General features: G+C 45.4%; 1 protein-coding gene across 1 annotated transcript in view; it reads right to left on the bottom strand.

The window, feature by feature from the left end:
- LOC138656307 (ankyrin repeat and MYND domain-containing protein 1-like) overlaps positions 1 to 24,947 on the bottom strand; it is a 97,638-nt gene that overhangs the window by 56,879 nt on the left and 15,812 nt on the right. The window contains exons 2-4 of the mRNA XM_069743672.1: positions 18,827 to 19,197; positions 18,530 to 18,676; positions 8,895 to 9,358 (exon numbers count right to left, since the gene is read on the bottom strand). Coding sequence (XP_069599773.1) covers positions 8,895 to 9,358; positions 18,530 to 18,676; positions 18,827 to 19,197 — 982 coding nt within the window. The remainder of the gene's footprint in view (positions 1 to 8,894; positions 9,359 to 18,529; positions 18,677 to 18,826; positions 19,198 to 24,947) is intronic.

The following is a 24,947-nucleotide window of genomic DNA, read 5'->3' as shown; positions in this document are numbered from 1 at the left end:
ATGTGATAGGACTTTGACCAGAGCTGAACGGCAAGAACACAGAAGTCGGAATGGGCTGTGTTTTTACTGTGGTGATTCCACTCATGCTATCTCCGATTGTCCTAAGCGCACTAAGCGGTTCGCTAGGGCAGCCACCATTGGTACGGTACAGTCGAATTTTCTTTTGTCCGTTACTCTGATTTGCTCTTTGTCATCCTATTCTGTTATGGCATTTGTGGTTTCAGGCGCTGCCCTGAATTTGATGGACTTGGAGTTTGCTAGGCGCTGTGGTTTTTTCTTGGAGCCCTTGCAGTATCCTATTCCTTTGAGAGATATTGATGCTACGCCTTTGGCCAAGAATAAGCCTCAGTATTGGACCCAATTGACCATGTGCATGGCTCCTGCACATCAGGAGGATATTCGCTTTTTGGTGTTGCATAATCTGCATGATGTGGTCGTTTTGTGGTTGCCATGGCTACAGGTCCATAATCCAGTATTGGATTGGAAATCTATGTCTGTGTCCAGCTGGGGTTGTCAGGGGGTACATGGTGATGTTCCATTTTTGTCAATTTCGTCGTCCAATCCTTCTGAAGTCCCGGAGTTTTTGTCGGATTACCGGGATGTATTTGATGAGCCCAAATCCAGTGCCCTACGTCCTCATAGGGATTGCGATTGTGCTATTAATTTGATTCCTGGTGGTAAGTTTCCTAAGGGCTATATAAAGGAATCCTTGGAGAAAGGTCATATTCGCCCGTCATCATCACCGTTAGGAGCAGGGTTCTTTTTTGTGGCCAAGAAGGATGGTTCTTTGAGACCTTGTATTGATTACCGCCTTCTTAATAAAATTACAGTCAGGTTTCAGTATCCTTTCCCGCTGCTGTCTGATTTGTTTGCTCGTATTAAAGGGGCTAGTTGGTTCACCAAGATAGATCTTCGAGGGGCGTATAATCTTGTGCATATTAAACAGGGCGATGAATGGAAAACAGCATTTAATACGCCCGAGGGCCATTTTGAGTACCTGGTTATGCCATTCGGGCTTTCCAATGCTCCATCAGTATTTCAGTCCTTTATGCATGACATCTTCCGAGAGTACCTGGATAAATTCCTGATTGTATATTTGGATGATATTTTGGTCTTTTCGGATGATTGGGAGTCTCACGTGAAGCAGGTCAGAATGGTGTTCCAGGTCCTTCGTGCAAATTATTTGTTTGTGAAGGGGTCAAAGTGTCTCTTTGGAGTTCAGAAGGTTTCATTTTTGGGTTTCATTTTTTCCCCTTCTACTATCGAGATGGATCCTGTTAAAGTCCAGGCCATTTATGATTGGACTCAGCCGACATCTGTGAAGAGCCTGCAAAAGTTCCTGGGCTTTGCTAATTTTTATCGTCGCTTCATCAGTAATTTTTCTAGTGTTGCTAAACCGTTGACTGATTTGACCAAGAAGGGTGCTGATGTGGTCAATTGGTCCTCTGCGGCTGTAGAGGCTTTTCAGGAGTTGAAGCGTCGTTTTGCTTCTGCCCCTGTGTTGTGCCAGCCAGATGTTTCGCTCCCGTTTCAGGTTGAGGTTGATGCTTCTGAGATTGGAGCAGGAGCTGTTTTGTCGCAAAGAAGTTCTGATGGCTCGGTGATGAAACCATGTGCCTTCTTTTCTAGAAAGTTTTCGCCTGCTGAGCGCAATTATGATGTTGGCAATCGAGAGTTGTTGGCCATGAAGTGGGCATTTGAGGAGTGGCGTCATTGGCTTGAAGGAGCCAAGCATCGCGTGGTGGTCTTGACAGATCACAAGAATTTGACTTATCTTGAGTCTGCCAAACGGTTGAATCCTAGACAGGCTCGATGGTCGCTATTTTTCTCCCGTTTTGATTTTCTGGTTTCGTACCTTCCGGGCTCTAAGAATGTGAAGGCTGATGCCCTGTCAAGGAGTTTTGTGCCCGACTCTCCGGGTGTTCCTGAGCCAGCGGGTATTCTCAAAGAGGGGGTAATTTTGTCTGCCTTCTCCCCTGATTTGCGGCGGGTGCTGCAAAAATTTCAGGCTGATAGACCTGACCGTTGCCCAGCGGAGAGACTGTTTGTCCCTGATAGATGGACTAGTAGAGTTATCTCTGAGGTTCATTGTTCGGTGTTGGCTGGTCATCCTGGAATCTTTGGTACCAGAGATTTGGTGGCTAGATCCTTTTGGTGGCCGTCTTTGTCACGGGATGTGCGTTCTTTTGTGCAGTCCTGTGGTACTTGTGCTCGGGCTAAGCCCTGCTGTTCTCGTGCCAGTGGGTTGCTTTTGCCCTTGCCGGTTCCGAAGAGGCCCTGGACGCATATTTCTATGGATTTTATTTCGGATCTCCCTGTCTCTCAAAAGATGTCGGTCATTTGGGTGGTTTGTGATCGCTTCTCTAAGATGGTCCATTTGGTACCCTTGTCTAAATTGCCTTCCTCCTCTGATTTGGTGCCCTTGTTTTTCCAGCATGTGGTTCGTTTGCATCGCATTCCGGAGAACATCGTTTCGGACAGAGGTTCCCAGTTTGTTTCGAGGTTTTGGCGATCCTTTTGTGCTAGGATGGGCATTGATTTGTCTTTTTCCTCGGCTTTCCATCTTCAGACAAATGGCCAAAATGAACGAACTAATCAGACTTTGGAAACATATCTGAGATGCTTTGTTTCTGCTGATCAGGATGATTGGGTGTCCTTTTTGCCTTTGGCTGAGTTCGCCCTTAATAATCGGGCCAGCTCGGCTACTTTGGTTTCGCCGTTTTTCTGCAATTCTGGTTTCCATCCTCGTTTCTCTTCAGGGCAGGTTGAGTCTTCGGACTGTCCTGGTGTAGATACTGTGGTGGATAGGTTGCAGCAGATTTGGACTCATGTGGTGGACAATTTGACATTGTCCCAGGAGAAGGCTCAACGTTTCGCTAACCGCCGGCGCTGTGTAGGTCCCCGACTTCGTGTTGGGGATTTGGTTTGGTTGTCGTCTCGTTATGTTCCTATGAAGGTTTCCTCTCCTAAGTTTAAGCCTCGTTTCATTGGTCCGTATAAGATTTCTGAGGTTCTCAATCCTGTGTCATTTCGTTTGATCCTTCCAGCTTCTTTTGCCATCCATAATGTGTTCCATAGGTCGTTGTTGCGGAGATACGTGGCTCCTGTGGTTCCATCCGTTGATCCTCCTGCCCCGGTGTTGGTTGAGGGGGAGTTGGAGTATGTTGTGGAGAAGATTTTGGATTCTCATATTTCGAGACGGAAACTCCAGTACCTGGTCAAGTGGAAGGGTTATGGTCAGGAAGATAATTCCTGGGTCTTTGCCTCTGATGTTCATGCTGCCGATCTGGTTCGTGCCTTTCATTTGGCTCATCCTGGTCGGCCTGGGGGCTCTAGTGAGGGTTTGGTGACCCCTCCTCAAGGGGGGGTACTGTTGTGAATTCTGTTGTCAAGCTCCCTCCTGTGGTCATGAATGGTACTTCGGCTGGTTCTGTCCATGGGCTTCCTATGCTGGTTGTGAATGGGGCTGCGGCTTCTGAGTTTCCTTCCACAGGTGACGAGGTTGATTCGTTGGCTGGCTGCTCTATTTAACTCCACTTAGATCATTGCTCCCAGCGAAGACAGATCTGTTGGAAAACTTCCGGATGAATTTCCCACTCCCCTGAGGCGAGACCCTGACGGCTGAGGAAGTCTGCCGCCCAGTTTCCCACACCTGGGATGTGTACTGCCGAGATCAATGAGTGATTTATCGGAGAATGTGAACTACCTCGGCCATGGCTGCCCGGCTGCGTGTTGATTGATGATTGATATACGCCACAGATGTGGCATTGTCCGATTGAATTCGGATGGGGTGACCCGCCAGAAGACAGTGGAATTTCTAGCCGTATCGCTCAGATCTCTAGAACATTGATTGGGAGTCTGGATTCCCGAGTTGACCAGCCTCTATGAGCAGTGTGGAGCTGAAAAACTGCTCCCCAGCCCAGAAGACTGGCATCGGTAGTCACCACTAACCATTGAACCGTGAGAAAGGATCTTCCCTGGTTGAGGGAGGAGCTCAGAGTCCACCATCTGAGAGCCTGTCTGAGCCGCAGAGACAAGCGGCACCGGCGGTCGAGAGAGAATGGGTTCCTGTCCCAAGCAGCCAGAATAGAATGCTGTAGGGGACGGAGATGCAGTTGAGCGAAGGAGACTGCTTCCATTGCTGCCACCATTTTTCCCAGAACCCTCATAGCAAATCGGATGGAATGAGGGGATGAATGACAAAGTGCGTGGGCTCCCTGTTGAAGGGCTAAGGCCTTGTCCCGAGGGAGATTCACCAACCCTCGGGAGGTGTCCAAGATCATCCCCAAAAAGGATATCTGATGGGCGAGAACTGGGGAAGACATGCTTAAGTTTATCAACCAGCCCAGCCGAGAAAGTGTATTGCAAGTGATAATAACGGACTCTGCGCGGTCCCTTCACTAGAAGGTCGCCCAGATAGGGCAGAACAACCATGCCCCAAGAGTGCAAGATGGACATGACGGCCACCATAACCTTTGTGAATACTCTGGGAGTGGTAGTGAGGCCAAAGCCGTGAACTGAAAATGCTGTTCGCGAATGGCGAAGCACAGTAATTGTTGGTGAGGGGGAAAAAAATCGGAATGTGGCGGTAAGCACCCCGAATGTCAATGGATGCCAGAAACTCCCCTTTTTCCATTGAGGTAATGACCGAACTAGGAGAGATTCCATGCGAAAATGGTGGACCTTGACAAACTTGTTTAGAAGTTTGAGGTCCAGGATGGGTCTTACTTTTCCATCATTTTTTGGGACCACAAACAGGTTCGAGTAGAACTCTTTGAACCTTTCATTTTCTGGGACTGGCACAATGACTCCATCTTGACGCAGTGAATCTATGGCTCGAGAGAAAGCCCTTGCTCTCGCTTTGGATTTTGGAAAATGGGAAAGGAAGAACCGGGTTGCAGGACGAGAGGAAAAATTGATTTTGTATCTGGAGGACACCAGGTCTATGACCCATTTGTCGTGGATGACGGAAAGCCAGACCTGACGAAACAGAAGTAGGTGTCCGCCTACCTTGCTGGTGCCAACCGAATAAAGCCAGGAGTCATTGGGTGGAAAATCTCTGGGACTTAGGTCCCTTAGATCTAGACTGTCTTGGACGACCCTTCCACTGGTGGTTGGGTCTATAGGAAACATGTCACCCTTTGTTCCTGAGTGGGGAACGCCCTGATTCAGAAGAAGTGCGCCAGCCTGGATTGGAACGAAAGGACCAGAAGTGGATTAGTTGCTGATGCTTAAAAGGATGCCTAAGCCTCTGCAACAACTGTCACATCCAAAGAGGAATGAACCACATAGTCTCCCACTCGAGAGAATTGATTAGCCAGCTCCACTGCCTCCAGGGGAAGGTTACTGTCCTGAATCGAAGTAGTTAAGGTCTCTGTCCAGGAGACCATTGCTTTAGCTACACATGAGGTGGCGAGGGAAGGGTAGAGCGCTGAACCTGAGGCCTCAAAGACAGAATGAGCCAGATTTTCTATCTGATGGTCCGTGGGATTTTTAATTGATGACCCATCCAGCAGGGATAGAAGGGTTTGGAAGCCAATCCGGATATTGGTGGGTCTACTACAGGACATTCGGCCCAATCTTTCCTCAGATCAGCTGAATAAAGGATACCGCACTTTAAGGGGCTTCTGCCCAGTGAATCGCTTATCCGGATGCCCCCTGTGCTGATCAACTATAGTCTGAAACTCCAGGTGAATGGCAAATGTTCTATGAGGGCGTTTAGTCCTTTTGAAGGACACTGCGTGATCTGGAGAAGAACCAAAGTCCTCGTCAACCTTCAGAGTTTGGTTGACGGCCTCAATAAATGAATCCACCATTTTCTGGAAATCTGGAGAGTCCAGATCCAAAGAAACATCTGAATCATACTTAGAATCATGTTTGCTACACTGTTGTGAATTCTGTTGTCAAGCTCCCTCCTGTGGTCATGAATGGTACTTCGGCTGGTTCTGTCCATGGGCTTCCTCTGGTGGTTGTGAGTGGGGCTGCGGCTTCTGAGTTTCCTTCCACAGGTGACGAGGTTGATTCGTTGGCTGGCTGCTCTATTTAACTCCACTTAGATCATTGCTCCATGCCACCTGTCAATGTTCTAGTATTGGTCTAGTTCGCTCCTGGATCGTTCTGGTGACCTGTTTTCTCCAGCTGAAGCTAAGTTCCTGCTTGTTTTTCTCTTGTTTGCTATTTTTCTGTCCAGCTTGCTATTTTGATTTTTGTCTTGCTTGCTTGAAGCTCTGGGAGGCAGAGGGGGCGCCTCCGCACCGAGAGACGGTGCGGAGGGTCTTTTTGCGCCCTCTGCGTGGTTTTTTTGTAGTTTTTGTGCTGACCGCAAAGTTACCTTTCCTATCCTCTGTCTGTTCAGTAAGTCGGGCCTCTCTTTGCTAAATCTATCTCATCTCTGTGTTTGTGATTTTCATCTTAACTCACAGTCATTATATGTGGGGGGCTGCCTTTTCCTTTGGGGAATTTCTCTGAGGCAAGGTAGGCTTTATATTTCTATCTTTAGGGCTAGCTAGTTCTTAGGCTGTGACAAGTTGCATAGGGAGCGTTAGGAGCAATCCACAGCTATTTCTAGTGTGTGTGATAGGATTAGGGATTGCGGTCAGCAGAGTTCCCACGTCCCAGAGCTTGTCCTGTATTATTGTAACTATCAGGTCTTTCCGTGTGCTCTGAACCACCAGGTCCATTATTGTCCTAACCACCAGGTCATAACACTACACACTTCTGGTGAGAGAGAGCGAGAAGCGGTGCTCACGGTTGCCAAGGCACATGATGGCTCGGTGGACGTAGTACGGATCCATTTTCTAGTTGCCTGCACATTTCTAGAATGCTTGCGGACCCTGCTACCCGACATCTCCCTTGTACGAGAGGATCCATCAACCTCCGTCATGGGAGCTGTCCAATCCACAGAGGGATCACGGAGTGATTCAATCGCTTTGGCCAGAGAAGCCATGGATTGCAACAGTGACGAAGCCCACTCAGGGGGACCGGGTACACTGGGCTCGGTGACAGTGGAGGGCTCCTGAGCGTATTTGGGGTCACAGGCTTTGCAGAGTGGCGAGCTTTGTGCTTTAGGGAACGCAGACTGGCAAGAGTTACATGTGGTGAAAAAGACTGTAATAGTCTTATTAGATTTTTTAAGTGCTTTGGACTGAGACATAATGTACCCTTCTATGAGGCCTTTTACAGGGACTCCTACAAAAAATGCAGAGGTAATACTGCAGAGGGTAAGAGGGGATGGGAGTATTGCAGAGGTCCCTTACCCGAATCTTTGAGCAGATCCTGCATTCCAGATCCTGTGGCCCAGATCTTGCAGCCCAGGTCCTATGTCCCCTCTTGATTAGTGCTGTTCTCAGCGCTCAATTACCAAATCCTTGCAGGGAAAAAAAACGCTCACGGATGTAAAGCTTGTGTCCGGAAAGTGGCATGAAGGGACAGAAAGATGGCCCCCGAGAATACAAAAGCCGCTTCTCGTCCTGAACAAGAAGGTTGATGAGGGGACTAAATTTATTTTTTCTTTTCGGCGCCGGAAAGGGACCCTCCCCCGCTGCAGAAAATTATGGAAAACTCTGTTACCAGCGTCCCAGACCGCTTGTTTGGAGCCCTCCAGTCCCAGCAGCCAGATGCAGAGAAACACAGCTGTATCCAGCAGGTACGGTGTGGGCCTCCTGCTGTTGCTGCCAGTTTCTTTGATCGGTGCAGGGAACCCTCAATCCACCATCCCTTTAACAGGGAGGTGGAGAGGGACCGTCCACCTCCTTGCATCATCCACTTTAACAGTGGTGATGCAGTGGGGGCTGAACGGACACCAAAAAAGGAAAGAATGCCTCTGTACATCCAACGGGTTCAATTCCCTCAGAAGGTACAGGGCTGGATGTCCGCCATTAGGCCTGGCTGCAGAAGAGGGTACATGGAGGCAAAACTCCATGTACTCATCTGTTGATGGTGTGGGGAAATCGGTACCCTTTAAGGGACCTGTCGCCCCTAAAAATCAGCTCATGCCCACATCGCAGGAGAGGATATGTGGAGGTGACACTCCACTTGCTCACCTGTTGTTGGCTCGGGGCGATCGAAGCCTTGAAAGGTTCCATCGTCCCTTCATCCGAAGAAAATGTAAAAATGTAAAAATTGAAAATTAAAATAAAAAAGGGATTTTTAGTCTGAAGAAAAGACCCATGTGCCTCCTACGGACACTAAGCATGAACTGGTTCCCCGGGAGCCAGCATGAGGGTCTATTTTATCAGGCGCAACTACTACCAAATGTATAAAGCTGTGGCCGGTAAACAATGCAGACGCCCCCACAGTCACCGGAGGAGGAGGAGTGGTAGGGTTCAGATGTACACCAATCAGATACTGATGGCCTATCCTGACTAGAAGTTAATAGTATGATACTTTCTAGAAAATACTTTTACAGAAACCATATCTGTGGATACATGGGGCAAATTATGCACTGAAATTGTCAGGAACTTATAGAACAATCCACGTGTATTAGATTTTACTCTTTCAATAAGCAAGGCAAAATATGTGGTGATCTGCACACAATCTGCATGAACATTTGTAGTTGGTATAGTCCCGGTTTTAAGCATTTCAGGGTAGAGGTTCATAAAAACTTATCTTTTATACATATACTCATGATAGCCATCATTGTGAAGATTAGTGAGCCGTCAGCTATAACCCCCATGTAACGTGTCATTTCAATATGAGGATTTAAATAAGTGATACACAGACATATCTGATACTGTTTATGTCCTGGGAAAAAAGGTCTTGAGTCCAACCTATCAAGTTCTTGATTCTCTCCAAGACATAAAAGCAAGCGGAATCCACCATGTAATACCTAATGTGTATGACCAACCTTTGGATTTGCCAAGTTTCTCTAAAGTTACAACCAGCAGAGAACATACCTGTGCTTGACAACTTGCAGATAGATGTCCTTCACACTACTGGCGCTGTGCATACTGTCAGACGTGCAGTCATCAGCCTCCTCTTGTGCGTTACTGGTTCTATAAAAGTTGCTGTCAAACTCCCTGTGCTGAGAGTCAGTGATGGGCAGATGGTCTGTATCTACCGAGTAGGAGTAGATCTTATCGGGGAGTGTGAAATTGTCATCATCTTTAAGTAGCATCTGATATCTGTACTCAAATGGATCCTCTGACCGACCTTCCTGGAGGTCTACGTAATATTTGCCATTACCTAAATCCTTATTAAAATGGGGACAAAGCTCTGGAAAAGAAGACATGGAGAAAGATCCAGGTACCCGAGTACACAGTCTAAACAAGTGCTGCCCCATCCAGAGGCCAACATCTTGACAGTCATCAGGGTAACTTTCAACGCCAGGTCCAAAGCGCAGGTCTGCCTTGTAGAGTCCCTGCCAAAAGTGGAGAGGTGACATGTTTATGACGATTCATGAGACAGAAGAATGTACAGCACGAAGTACAATCCACCGGACATCAGTATATAAAGACGCACTTTCATAATAGGGTGGGCGAGTGCCTTTGAATGTTACGGATATCTGAGATGACTTCTGATTTTCTTACAATTTCCATCAGGGGAATAAATTAAAGGTGTTATCCGACCCCAAGAATTAATCTATAAATGTATAAACCTACAATAAGCGTAATACTCACTTTATCATCCCCTGCCGCTGCTGTGCTAATATCTTCCCTGATCCCCAATGTAATCTATTGTCAACTTGGCACCCCAGTACGGCCAGATATTGGCTACAGCAGGCATGTGCTGATACGCCACATTTTCACTGTAGCTCCGTAAAGAAAGACGGGTGGAGACATTGGGAGGCAAGGGATTGGTCAGGTGAGTATCATTCCTTGTGTACTTTTAGACCATAAAAGTGTCTTGCAGAAATTCAAAGGCTTGGATGACCCCTTTAGCTATACAGCACAGGAGCTGAGAGTCTATAGTGAAGCCTTTTGTGTTCTCAAATGCATTGCATCTGAATTTTCTGGTCAGCTTACAATACACAAGCCAACAAGCAGAGAAGGACCACCTGATAGAATGTTGTTTCTTGATTGCTGGAATCGGCACAATCTCTCCACTATATCACCAATAGTGGTAGAGGATGTCAGTGATGGCTGCCACGTCTACACTCCAACACAAGTAAGTTGCTAGAGATCACTTTAACTAAGCAGAACACAAAATTGGTGCCAAAGAACCTGGGAAAGAGGCTAACACTATTAGGGTATGTGCACACGTCAGGATTTTTTCCTGACAAAATCCTGAGAATTCTGCCAGAAATCCGCGTTTTTTTTTGCGCGGATTTCTCGCGGAATTTGCGCTGATTTTTTGCGGATTTTTTTTTTTTTCCTGGAATGTCCTTTTTGCTTGGAAATCCGCAAAAAATCCGCAAAAAGATAGAGCATGTCAGGATTTTTTGCGGTATGCGTTTTTTTTTTCGGAAAAAAACGTATACATCTGCACAAAAAATGCGGAATGCATTCTAAATGATAGGATGCATCATTTTAGCGTTTTTTTAGCGGAATTATAGCGTTTTTATAGCGAAATTCTGCAAAAAAAACGATAAAAATCCTGACGTGTGCACATACCCTTAGGGTATGCTCACATGTCCGCCTATAACATATTCAAGGAGTATTTACGAGAGGATCTGAGGAAAAATCCAGGGTGGACACTTGGATTTCTGGTACGGATGTGCCTCACAAGTGCCTACTGCTCCCTAAGAGGATTAGCCACATTTACCATGCTCATGGGGTCAATCTACTGGGTTTTTTCAGGAGCAAAGTTTTCATAAAGTTGCCATCCCAAAAAAATGAAGTACTGCGCATGTCGGGTCCCCCTCTTTGATGCAGGGCTCCGGCGGTGAGCCCACATCAAAGTCGCGACATGTCAGCTGTTTTGTACAGCTGACATGTGCGCAATAGCGGCAGGTGAAATCGCGATTCACCCGCCGCTATTAACCTGTTAAATGCCGCTGTCAAACGCTGACAGCGGCATTTAACTACCGCTTCCGGCCGCGCAGCCGGAAATGAGCGCATCGCCGACTCCCGTCACATGATCGGGGGTCGGCGATGTCTCAGGATGATAACCATAGAGGTCCTTGAGACCTCTATGGTTACTGATGCCGGCCTGCTGTGAGCGCCCCCCTGTGGTCGGCGCTCATAGCACACCTGCATTTCTGCTGCATAGCAGCGATCTGATGATCTCTGCTATGTAGAAGAGCCGATCGAGTGGTGCCAGCTTCTAGCCTCCCATAGAGGCTATTGAAGCATGGCAAAAGTTTTAAAAAAATGTTTTTCAAAATATGAAAAAAAAAAAAAAAAAAAAGTTTAAATCACCCCCATTTCGCCCCATCCAAAATAAAACAATAATAAAAAAACCTACACATATTTGGTATCGCCACGTTCAGAATCGCCCGATCTATCAATAAAAAAAAGCATTAACCTGATCGCTAAACGGCATAGCGAGAAAAAAAATTGAAATGCCAGAATTAAGTTTTTTTGGTCGCCGCGACATTGCATTAACCCCTTCATGACCCAGCCTATTTTGACCTTAAAGACCTTGCCGTTTTTTGCAATTCTGACCAGTGTCCCTTCATGAGGTAATAACTCAGGAACGCTTCAATGGATCCTAGCGGTTCTGAGATTGTTTTTTCGTGACATATTGGGCTTCATGTTAGTGGTAAATTTAGGTCAATAAATTCTGTGTTTATTTGTGATAAAAACGGAAATTTGGCGAAAATTTTGAAAATTTCGCAATTTTCACATTTTGAATTTTTATTCTGTTAAACCAGAGAGTTATGTGACACAAAATAGTTAATAAATAACATTTCCCACACGTCTACTTTACATCAGCACAATTTTGGAAACAAAATTTTTTTTTGCTAGGAAGTTATAAGGGTTAAAATTTGACCAGCGATTTCTCATTTTTACAACGAAATTTACAAAACCATTTTTTTTAGGGACCACCTCACATTTGAAGTCAGTTTGAGGGGTCTATATGGCTGAAAATACCCAAAAGTGACACCATTCTAAAAACTGCACCCCTCAAGGTGCACAAAACCACATTCAAGAAGTTTATTAACCCTTCAGGTGCTTCACAGCAGCAGAAGCAACATGGAAGGAAAAAATGAACATTTAACTTTTTAGTCACAAAAATGATTTTTCAGCAACAATTTTTTTATTTTCCCAATGGTAAAAGGAGAAACTGAACCATGTACGTTGTTGTCCAATTTGTCCTGAGTACGCTGATACCTCATATGTGGGGGTAAACCACTGTTTGGGCGCACGGCAGGGCTTGGAAGGGAAGGAGCGCCATTTGACTTTTTGAATGAAAAATTGGCTGCACTCTTTAGCGGACACCATGTCACATTTGGAGAGCCCCCGTGTGCCTAAAAATTGGAGCTCCCCCACAAGTGACCCCATTTTGGAAACTAGACGCCCCAAGGAACTTATCTAGATGCATAGTGAGCCCTTTAAACCCCCAGGTGCTTCACAAATTGATCCGTAAAAATGAAAAAGTACTTTTTTTTCACAAAAAAATTCTTTTAGCCTCAATTTTTTCATTTTCACATGGACAACAGGATAAAATGGATCCTAAAATTTGTTTGGCAATTTCTCCTGAGTACACCGATACTTCACATGTGGGGGTAAACCACTGTTTGGGCACATGGTAAGGCTCGGAAGGGAAGGAGCGCCATTTGACTTTTTGAATGAAAAATTATCTCCATCGATAGCGGACACCATGTCGCGTTTGGAGAGACCCTGTGTGCTTAAACATTGGAGCTCCCCCACAAGTGACCCCATTTTGGAAACTGGACCCCCCAAGGAACTTATCTAGATGCCTAGTGAGCACTTTAAACCCTCAGGTGCTTCACAAATTGATCCGTAAAAAGGAAAAAGTACTTTTTTTTCACAAAAAATTTATTTTCGCCTCAATTTTTTCATTTTCACATAGGCAATAGGATAAAATGGATCCTAAAATTTGTTGAGCAATTTCTCCCGAGTACGCCGATACCTCATATGTGGGGGTAAACCACTGTTTGGGCACACGGCAGGGCTCGGAAGGGAAGGCGCGCCTTTTAACTTTTTGAATGGAAAATTAGCTCCAATTGTTAGCGGACACCATGTCGCATTTGGAGAGCCCCTGTGTGCCTATGCAATGGAGCTCCCCCACAAGTGACCCCATTTTGGAAACTAGACCCCCCAAGGAACTTATCTAGATGCATACTGAGCACTTTAAACCCCCAGGTGCTTCACAGAAGTTTATAATGCAGAGCCATGAAAATAAAAAATAATTTTTCTTTTCTCAAAAATGATTTTTTAGCCTGGAATTTCCTATTTTGCCAATGGTAATAGGAGAAATTGGACCACAAATGTTGTTGTCCAGTTTGTCCTGAGTATGCAGATACCCCATATGTGGGGGTAAACCACTGTTTGGGCGCACGGCAGGGCTCAGAAGGGAAGGCACGCCATTTGGCTTTTTAAATGGAAAATTATCTCCAATCATTAGCGGACACCATGTCGCGTTTGGAGAGCCCCTGTGTGCCTAAACATTGGAGATCCCCCACAAATTACCCCATTTTGGAAACTAGACCCCCAAAGGAACTAATCTAGATGTGTAGTGAGCACTTTGAACCCTCAAGTGCTTCACAGAAGTTTATAACGCAGAGCCATGAAAATAAAAAAAAAAAATTATTTTCTCAAAAATGAATTTTAGCCCGCAATTTTTTATTTTCCCAAGGGTAACAGGAGAAATTTGACCCCAAAAGTTGTTGTCCAGTTTCTCCTGAGTACGCTGATACCCCATATGTGGGGGTAAACCACTGTTTAGGCACATGCTGGGGCTCGGAAGTGAAGTAGTGACGTTTTGAAATGCAGACTTTGATGGAATGCTCTGCGGGCGTCACGTTGCGTTTGCAGAGCCCCTGATGTGGCTAAACAGTAGAAACCCCCCACAAGTGACCCCATTTTGGAAACTAGACCCCGAAAGGAACTTATCTAGATGTGAGGTGAGCACTTTGAACCCCCAAGTGCTTCACAGAAGTTCATAACACAGAGCAGTGAAAATAATAAATACGTTTTCTTTCCTCAAAAATAATTTTTTAGCCCAGAATTTTTTATTTTCCCAAGGGTTACAGGAGAAATTGGACCACAAAAGTTGTTGTCCAGTTTCTCCTGAGTACGCTGATACCCCATGTGTGGGGGTAAACCACTGTTTGGGCACACGTGGGGGCTCAGAAGGGAAGTAGTGACTTTTGAAATGCAGACTTTGATGGAATGGTCTGCGGGCGTCACATTGCGTTTGCAGAGCCCCTGGTGTGCCTAAACAGTAGAAACCCCCACAAGTGACCCCATTTTGGAAACTAGACCCCCAAAGGAACTTATCTAGATGTGTGGTGAGCACTTTCAACCCCCAAGTGCTTTACAGAAGTTTATAACGCAGAGCCGTGAAAATAATAAATACGTTTTCTTTCCTCAAAAATAATTTTTTAGCCCAGAATTTTTTATTTTCCCAAGGGTTACAGGAGAAATTGGACCACAAAAGTTGTTGTCCAGTTTCTCCTGAGTACGCTGATACCCCATGTGTGGGGGTAAACCACTGTTTGGGCACACGTGGGGGCTCAGAAGGGAAGTAGTGACTTTTGAAATGCAGACTTTGATGGAATGGTCTGCGGGCGTCACATTGCGTTTGCAGAGCCCCTGGTGTGCCTAAACAGTAGAAACCCCCAAGTGACCCCATTTTGGAAACTAGACCCCCAAAGGAACTTATCTAGATGTGTGGTGAGCACTTTCAACCCCCAAGTGCTTTACAGAAGTTTATAACGCAGAGCCGTGAAAATAATAAATACGTTTTCTTTCCTCAAAAATAATTTTTTAGCCCAGAATTTTTTATTTTCCCAAGGGTTACAGGAGAAATTGGACCACAAAAGTTGTTGTCCAGTTTCTCCTGAGTACGCTGATGCCCCATGTGTGGGGGTAAACCACTGTTTGGGCACACGTGGGGGCTCAGAAGGGAAGTAGTGACTTTTGAAATGCAGACTTTGATGGAATGGTCTGCGGGCGTCACGTTGCGTTTGCAGAGCCCCTGGTGTGCCTAAACAGTAGAAACCCCCCACAAGTGACCCCATTTTGGAAACTAGACCCCCCAAGGAACTTATCTAGATATGTGGTGAGCACTTTGAACCCCCAAGTGCTTCACAGACGTTTACAACGCAGAGCCGTGAAAATAAAAAATCATTTTTCTTTCCTCAAAAATGATGTTTTAGCAAGCAATTTTTTATTTTCTCAAGGGTAACAGGAGAAATTGGACCCCAGTAATTGTTGCGCAGTTTGTCCTGAGTATGCTGGTACCCCATATGTGGGGGTAAACCACTGTTTGGGCACACGTCGGGGTTCGGAAGTGAGGGAGCACCATTTGAATTTTTGAATACAAGATTGGCTGGAATCAATGGTGGCGCCATGTTGCGTTTGGAGACCCCCTGAAGTGCCTAAACAGTGGAAACCCCTCAATTCTACCTCCAACACACCCCTAACCCTTATCCCAACTGTAGCCGTAACCCTAATCACAACCCTAACCCCAACACACCCCTAACCACAACCCTAACCCCAACACACCCCTAACCCTAACCACAACCCTAATTCCAACCCAACTCTAAGGCTATGTGCCAACGTTGCGGATTCGTATGAGATTTTTCAGCATCATTTTTGAAAAATCCGCGGGTAAAAGGCACTGCGTTTTACCTGTGGATTTACCGTGGATTTCCAGTGTTTTTTGTGCGGATTTCACCTGTGGATTCCTATTGAGGAACAAGTGTAAAACGCTGCGGAATCCGCACAAAGAATTGGCATGCTGCGGAAAATACAACGCAGCGTTCCCGCGCGGTATTTTCTGCACCATGGGCACAGCGGATTTGGTTTTCCATATGTTTACATGGTACTGTAAACCCGATGGAACACTGCTGCGGATCCGCAGCGGCCAATCCGCACCGTGTGCACATAGCCTAATTCTAAAGGTATGTGCACACGCTGCGGAAAACGCTGCGGATCCGCAGCAGTTTCCCATGAGTTTACAGTTCAATGTGAACCTATGGGAACCAAAAATCGCTGTACACATGCTGCGGAAAAACTGCACGGAAACGCAGCGGTTTACATTCCGCAGCATGTCACTTCTTTCTGCGGATTCCGCAGCGGTTTTAGAACTGCTCCAATAGAAAATCGCAGTTGTAAAACCGCAGTGAAATGCGCAGAAAAACCGCGGTAAATCCACGATAAATCGGCAGCGGTTTAGCACTGTGGATTTTTCAAATCCGCTGCGGAAAAATCCGCATAGGACCAGAATACGTGTGCACATACCGAAACCCTAACCCTAGCCCTAACCCTACCCCTAACCCTACCCCTAGCCCTAACCCTACCCCTAGCCCTAACCCTACCCCTAACCCTACCCCTACCCCTAACCCTAGCCCTAACCCTACCCCTACCCCTAACCCTAACCCTAACCCTAACCCTACCCCTAACCCTAACCCTAGTTCTTACCCCAACCTTAGTGAAAAAAAAAAAATTCTTTATTTTTTTTATTGTCCCTATCTATGGGGGTGACAAAGGGGGGGGTCATTTACTATTTTTTTTATTTTGATCACTGAGATAGGATATATCTCAGTGATCAAAATTCACTCTGGAACGAATCTGCCGGCCGGCAGATTCGGCGGGCGCACTGCACATGCGCCCGCCATTTTGGAAGATGGCGGCGCCCAGGAAAGAAGACGGACGGACCTCGGGCGGCCAGGTAAGTATAAGGGGGGGGAGATCAGGGCACGGGGGGGGCGTCGGAGCACGGGGGGTGGATCGGATCATGGGGGGGGTGGATCGGAACACGGGAGGGAGGATTGGAGCACGGGGAAGGATTGGAGCACGGGGTGAGGGATCGCTGTGCGGGGGGGGGTGGATCGGAGCACGGGGGGGGGGGTCGCTGTGTGCGGGGGGGGGGATCGGAGTGCGGGGGGGTTTGATTGCAGCACAGGGGGTGTGATTGGTGCACGGGGAAGCGGACAGGAGGACGGGGGAGCGGAGCACAGGACGGAGGGGAGCGGACCACAGATCGGGGGGCTGGGGGGGCGATCGGAGGGGTGGGGTGGGTGCACATAAGTGTTTCCAGCCATGGCCGATGATATTGCAGCATCGGCCATGGCTGGATTGTAATATTTCACCAGTTTTTTAGGTGAAATATTACAAATCGCTCTGATTGGCAGTTTCACTTTCAACAGCCAATCAGAGCGATCGTAGCCACGAGGGGGTGAAGCCACCCCCCCTGGGCTAAACTACCACTCCCCCTGTCCCTGCAGATCGGGTGAAATGGGAGTTAACCCTTTCACCCGGCCTGCAGGGACGCGATCTTTCCATGACGCATATGCTGCGTCATGGGTCGGAATGGCACCGACTTTCATGACGCAGCGTATGCGTCAAAGGTCGGGAAGGGGTTAAAATGCAATAACGGGCGATCAAAAGAACGTATCTGCACAAAAGTGGTATAATTAAAAACGTCAGCTCGGGCACGCAAAAAATAAGCCCTCACCCGACCCCAGATCATGACAAATTGAGACGCTACGGGTATCGGAAAATGGCGCATTTTTTTTTTTTTTACCAAATTTTTAATTTTTTTGTCACCACTTAGATAAAAAATAACCTAGACATGTTAGGTGTCTATGAACTCTTGGGTATGTGCACACGTCAGGTTTTTTTCCTGACAAAATCCGGAGAATTCTGGCAGAAAATTGCATTTTTCTCTGCGCGGATTTTTCGCGTTTTTTGCGCGTTTTTTGCGTGGATATTTTGCGGAATTTTTGCGTTTTTTTTTTTTTTTTCCTGAAAGTCATTTTGGCTTAGAAATCTGCAAAAAATCCGCAAAATGAATGAGCATGTCCATTTTTTTTGCGGAATGCGTTTTTTTGCGGAAAAAAACGCATCCATCTGAACAAAAAATCCAGAATGCATTTTAAATTATAGGATGCATATTTTTAGCGTTTTTGATGCGGAATTATAGCGTTTTTATAGCGAAATTCCGCAAAAAAAACGCTAAAAATCCGGACGTGTGCACATACCCTTAATGACCTGGAGAATCATAATAGCAGGTCAGTTTTAGCATTTAGTGAAGCTATCAAAAAAGCCAATCAGAAAACAAGTGTGGGATTGCACTTTTTTTTTTGCAATTTCACCGCACTTGGAATTTTTTTTACGTTTTCTAGTACAAGACATGGTAAAACCAATGGTGTCGTTCAAAAGTACAACTAGTCCCACAAAAAATAAGCCCTCACATGGGCATATTGACAGAAAAATAAAAGTTATGGCTCTGAGAAGGACGGGAGCGGAAAACGAAAACACAAAAACAAAATAGGGCCGCGGCGGGAAGGGGTTTTAAAGAAGAAGTTTTATCGGTAGAAATACTGAGTGACAAGAAGCATCTTGAGATGAACCTGGGAAGAAGAGGCAAAGAAGAAGCAACTTCTGGATAAGAGAATAAAGCAGTTTACTATATTGTGCTGCATTAGGACAGTGAACTCTTACTACATAAGCACCTGGTATTTCCTGCCATCAGTAAATGTCATGGTCCCATAACCTTCTTTCCGGCTAAGATAAAAAGTGCCAGTGAACTTGGAACCATCAGGCCACATGTAAATCCCCTTTCCATGATGATGATCTTTGTAAAATTCACCAACATAGGTCTGAAATAAAAGAATACATAATGCATCACTATAATAAGTTCAAGAAAGGTTACTATGATATTTGGAGGGGGAGAGTCTTATGCATTTTATAGCTTTCTTATTTCACCAGGATAATCGATAGCTTTTGTTGGCTCTGACATCTATACTAACCTCTCCATTGGCCCACTTAAATTCTCCAAAGCCTTTTTTCAGATCCAGGGCCATGTGTCCTTTGAAGCTGGAGCCATCAGACCATTGCTGAATTTCCAGATCTTCTAAACCCCAAAGTAATTTTTGTTCATCCAAGTTTAATTGATGACCTGATCTTACTGGGGCTCCTTTACCATCGAGATCTCCAGGGACACTGTCACAAGTTGGTTCCTCTTTGATTTCCTCTTGATCTGGCTCATCTAAAACATCTTCTCCACAAGTCTTTACGAGTCCCTCAGGGTCATCCAGCTTTATATCTACCAGTGGTGGTTCATGACTGTCATCTTCTTCCTGTGACTTTGTATCGGACATGTCCTCTCCTCTACATGGATCTGTGTTTGATAGAACATAACTAGTATTATAAAGAGCAAAGTCCTTACAACTGCTGGTTCAGAGCTTTACTGTGGACTCTTAGCGTACGGTAGAGTAAAGGCACATTTACCTTACACGATTATTGGGAACGGGCATTCCTAAGAACACTCATTCCCCGATAATCACGCAGTGTTAATAGACTTCCGATCACCAGGCTAAAGGATTGTTTATTGGGTGAAATGATCCTTTGGTTAGCTCAAAAGATCAATGTTCTCAGCAGCACATAATCCTCGGTAAACACGATCTGGACTTTAACCCCTTAGTGACAGCCAATTTGGTACTTAATGACCAGGCCAATTTTTGCAATTCTGACCACTGTCACTTTATGAGGTTATAACTCTGGAACGCTTCAACGGATCCCGCTGATTCTGAGATTGTTTTTTCGTGACATATTGTACTTCATGTTAGTGGTAACATTTCTTCGATATTACTTGCGATTATTTATGAAAAAAACGGAAATATGGCGAAAATTTTTAAAATTTTGCAATTTTCAAACTTTGTATTTTTATGCCCTTAAATCAGAGAGATATGTCATAAAAAATAGTTAATAAATAACATTTCCCACATGTCTACTTTACATCAGCACAATTTTGGAAACAAAATTTTTTTTTGTTAGGGAGTTATAAGGGTTAAAAGTTGACCAGCAATTTCTCATTTTTACAACACAATTTTTTTTTAGGGACCACATCACATTTGAAGTCATTTTGAGGGGTCTATATGATAGAAAATAATGAAGTGTGACACCATTCTAAAAACTACACCCCTCAAGGTTCTCAAAACCACATTCAAGAAGTTTATTAACCCTTTACGTGCTTCACAGGAACTGAAACAATGTGGAAGGAAAAAATGAACATTTAACTTTTTTTTGCAAACATCTTAATTCAGAACCATTTTTTTTATTTTCACAAGTGTAAAAACAGAAATGTAACCATAAATTTTGCTATGCAATTTCTCCTGAATACGCCAATACCCCATATGTGGGGGTAAACCACTGTTAGGGCGCACCGCAGAACTTAGAAGTGAAGGAGCGCCGTTTGACTTTTTCAATGCAGAATTGGCTGAAATTGAGATCGGATGCCATGTCACATTTAGAGAGCCCCTGATGTACCTAAACAGTGGAAACTCCCCACAAGTGACACCATTTTGGAAACTAGACCCCTTAAGGAACTTATCTAGATGTGTGGTGAGCACTTTGAACCCCCAAGTGCTTCACAGAAGTTTATAACGTAGAGCCGTGAAAATAAAAAATCGCTTTTGTTTACACAAAAATGATCTTTTTGCCCACAAATTCTTATTTTCACAAGGGTAACAGGAGAAATTAGACCACAAAAGTTGTTGTGCAATTTCTCCTGAGTACGCTGATACCCAATATGTGGGGGTAAACAACTGTTAGGGCGCACCGCAGAGCTTGGAAGAGAAGGAGTGCCGTTTTACTTTTTCAATGTAGAATTGGCTGGAATTGAGATTGGACGCCATGTCGCGTTTGGAGAGCCCCTGATGTGCCTAAACAGTGGAAACCCCCCACAAGTGACACCATTTTGGAAACTAGACCCCTTAAGGAACTTATCTAGATGTGTGGCGAGCACTTTGAACCCCCATGTGCTTCACAGAAGTTTATAACGTAGAGCCGTGAAAAAAAAAAATTGCATTTTTTCTACAAAAATGATCTTTTTGCCCACAAATTTTTATTTTCACAAGGGTAACAGGAGAAATTAGACCACAAAAGTTGTTGTGCAATTTCTCCTGAGTACGTCGATACCCAATATGTGGGGGTAAACCACTGTTTGGGCGCACCGCAGAGCTTGGAAGAGAAAGAGTGCCGTTTTACTTTTTCAATGTAGAATTGGCTGGAATTGAGATCGGACGCCATGTCGCGTTTGGAGAGCCTAAACAGTAGAAATCCCCCACAAGTGACCCCATTTTGGAAACTAGACCCCCCATGGAACTTATCTAGATGTGTGGTGAGAACTTTGAATGCCCAAGTGCTTCACAGAAGTTAGAATGCAGAGTCGTGAAAATAAAAAATATTTTTTTTTTCACAAAAAAGATTTTGTAGCCACCAAGTTTTTATTTTCACAAGGGTAACAAGAGAAATTGGACCCCAGAAGTTCTTGTCCAATTTATCCCGAGTACGCTGATGCCCCATATGTGGGGGTAACCCACTGTTTGGGCGCACGGCAGAGCTCAGAAGGGAGGGAGCACCATTTGACTTTTTGAGCGCAAAATTGGCTGTCGTGTTTGGAGACCCCCTGATGTACCTAAACAGTGGAAACCCCCCAATTCTAGCTCCAACCCTAACCCCAACACACCCCTAACCCTAATCCCAACCTCATCCATAATCCTAATCACTAACCCTAACCATAATCACAACCCTTACCCCAAAACAACCCTAATGTCAACCCTAACCATAACCCTAATCAAAACCCTAAATCCAACACACCCCTAATCCTAATCTCAACCCTAACCTCAAACCTAACCCTAATCCCAATACACCCCTAATCACAACCCTAACCTTAACCCTAATCCCAAACCTAACCCTAATCCCAAGCGTAACCCTAATGCCAACCCTAACCCTAATACGAACCCTAATCCAAACCCTAACCCTAATCCCAGCTCTAACCCTAACTTTAGCCCCAACCCTAGCCCTAACTTTAGCCCCAACCCTAACCCTAGCCCTAGGGCTACTTTCACACTTGCGTCGTTTGGCATTCCGTCGCAATCCGTCGTTTTGGACAAGAAACGGATCCTGCAAATGTGCCCGCAGGATGCGTTTTTTGCCCATAGACTTGTATTGCCGACGGATCGTGACGGATGGCCACACGTCGCGTCCGTCGTGCACTGGATCAGTTGTGTTTTGGCGGAGCGTCGGCACAAAAAAACGTTCAATGAAACGTTTTTTTGTACGTCGCATCCGCCATTTCTGACCGCGCATGCGTGGCCGTAACTCCGCCCCCTCCTCCCCAGGACATAGATTGGGCAGCGGATGTGTTGAAAAACTACAGCTGCTGCCCACGTTGTGCACAATTTTCACAACGTGCGTCGGTATGTCGGGCCGACGCATTGCGACGGCCCCGTACCGACGTAAGTGTGAAAGAAGCCTAACCCTAAGTTTAGCCCCAACCCTAACCCTAAATTTAGCCCCAACCCTAACCCTAAATTTAGCCCCAACCCTAGCCCTACCCCTAACCTAACCCTACCCCTAACCTAACCCTACCCCTAACCCTACCCCTAACCTAACCCTAACCCTACCCCTAACCCTACCCCTAACCCTAACCTAACCCTACCCCTAACCCTACCCCTAACCTAACCCAACCCTAACTTAACCCTACACCTAACCCTACCCCTAACCCTAACCCTACCCCTAACCCTACCCCTAACCTAACCCTAACCTAACCCTAACCCTACCCCTAACCCTACCCCTAACCCTAACCCTAACCCTACCCCTAATTTTAGCCCCAACTGCTGTTCTCCTGCCGGCCGGCAGATGGAGACAGATGGCGGGCGCACTGGGCATGCGTCCGCCATGTTCTGCTGCCGGCGGCAAGGAGGAGCAGCAAGAGGATCCAGGGACCTAGGTGAGTATGCTAGGGTCCCCGAATCCCCCTATTTCTCTGTCCTCTGATGTGCGATCACATCAGAGGACAGAGAATTACACTTTACTTTTTTTTTTTTTTTTTGCGGTCGCCGGTAAACAGTTAATTACCGGCGATCGCAAAACAGGGGTCGGTAATACCGACCCCGATCGTGCTCTTTGGGGTCTCGGCTACCCCCGGCAGCCGAGACCCCAAAGATTCTCCCGGTGCCCGCCATTTTGAAGATGGCGGCGCCCACCGGGAGACACGAGGAGCATCGGGGGAGCTAGGTGAGTATTGGGGGGCCACCTGGGACCCCTTTTCTCTGTCCTCCGATGTGCGATCACATCGGAGGACAGAGAAATTAAAAAGAGATCGCTTTTTTTTTTTTCTTTGCGATCGCCGGTAAACGGTTAATTACCGGCGATCGCAAATGCGGGGTGGGTTAAAAACCCCCCGAATCATGTTCTCTGGGGTCTCGGCTACCCTCGGCAGCCGAGACCCCGGAGAAAATCGGCCTCTGGGGGGCGCTATGGACTTTTTCCACAGCGCCGTTAATTAACGGCGCTGTGGTTTAAGTACCCTTAGCGGCCGCCGTTAAAAGGCGTATCGGCGGTCGCTAAGGGGTTAAAGAGAGCTAAGGATATAGTGTATAATAAAAGTCGTAATTAATTACTGAAAATGCAATACTAGTGGGTGCACAAAAAAAAACAACAGGTTTTGTCACCACTTTTAGTAGAGCGTATAGCCAAATAAAAACTATTGTCAATAAGTATTTGCCAATTATACATGGGGATTCTTCCTTGAATTAATTTATTAAAAATAGATGTCTTTTCTCTGAGAAAAAAAATCACCAACTTTATCTATCATGTTATCACCCAGTTTATTTTACAAAAAAAAAGAAGAGAAAAGAACCAGGCTTACACCCATAGGGTGTCACAAATGCGGTATCAGAGTGCTTCGTGCAAGTATGAAAACAAACCAAAGGATTGATCTAGTGGTCCAAAGTAGAAAATATCGGATAAAACAGGTTATAAATTGTAGTAGCACTTTTGTAGTGTACTGTGTTAATTGCATATCATACAATAGGGAAGCGAATAATCCATCGGATGTATCTAAACATTTCCTACAAAAACATGGGGGTGATGTTAAGAAAGGATTATGGTTTAGAGAAAGTGAACCCCTTACCTAGAGGTGGAGATCGAAGACATGCTTTTTTTTAATAGAGAGGCATACTGGATACCGATGGCGGATATGTTCTGTTCGCGGGGATTGAATAGGCAGACTCATCTGATTCTACATTATTAAATATCATGTATTGTGTAGGTATAGATTCTTTTACATGTCTTTTATTTGTTTCTTGGAATTTGTACTTAATTAGTGTTTGATCTTGTTAACCCAATGACGTCATGGAACCGGTGTTTGGAGGGTGTGTTCTCTGGTGGGGTAAAAACGATGGAGTTATTTCCTTCTTGTAGGTTATGAGTAAGAGGAGTCTGCCTGAAAAGGCGTTAAAGGTCATGGATTAAAAGGGAGTCTTTTCCATTTTATGCAAGGTCTATTTGGCACACCATCTTTTTACAGATTAGAAATAAAGATGGATATGTTTTAGATGAGCTGGATCTCTTTGTTGGACATTCCCATTCGCACTGCTACTCCGTTTCTATCAGGTCTAAGAGTTCCCCGTTCTACCGGTCAATGTGGACCCCTGAGTTGGACCTCTACCGATCAATAAAGCTGTCATCTACACTGTGTGAAAGAGATATTTTCACCGGTCAACCCCTTTATTCATGAATTTTTTAGAAGTAACACCACAATAATTCTTTATGGGAAGCCAAGTTATTTACACAAAACAGAAAAAGCCTTGCAACTGTAGATGAATATGGCGTATGAAATTATTTGTTCTCTCCCTCCGCAATTAGAGACTGTGCTCATATTCCAAGCTTTCCTGCCTCCAGCAGATTGGGGAAGATTTAGATATGCTGTCTAATTTTTAGAAAGTGCAAACTGTTACACGTGGAGGAAAGACAATCATGGCAGCTAAATAGGAAAGGGTTCTTTACAGTAAGAGCAATCAGACTGGAATGTCCGACCACAAGAGCTAGTAATGGCAGTTACTATAACAACATTTAAATAAG

The sequence above is a fragment of the Ranitomeya imitator genome, unplaced genomic scaffold (genome assembly GCF_032444005.1).
Source record: "Ranitomeya imitator isolate aRanImi1 unplaced genomic scaffold, aRanImi1.pri SCAFFOLD_321, whole genome shotgun sequence".
Lineage (NCBI taxonomy): Eukaryota > Metazoa > Chordata > Amphibia > Anura > Dendrobatidae > Ranitomeya > Ranitomeya imitator.
Note: the sequence above shows the minus strand (reverse complement) of the source record. Positions and strands in the feature narration are given on the sequence as shown.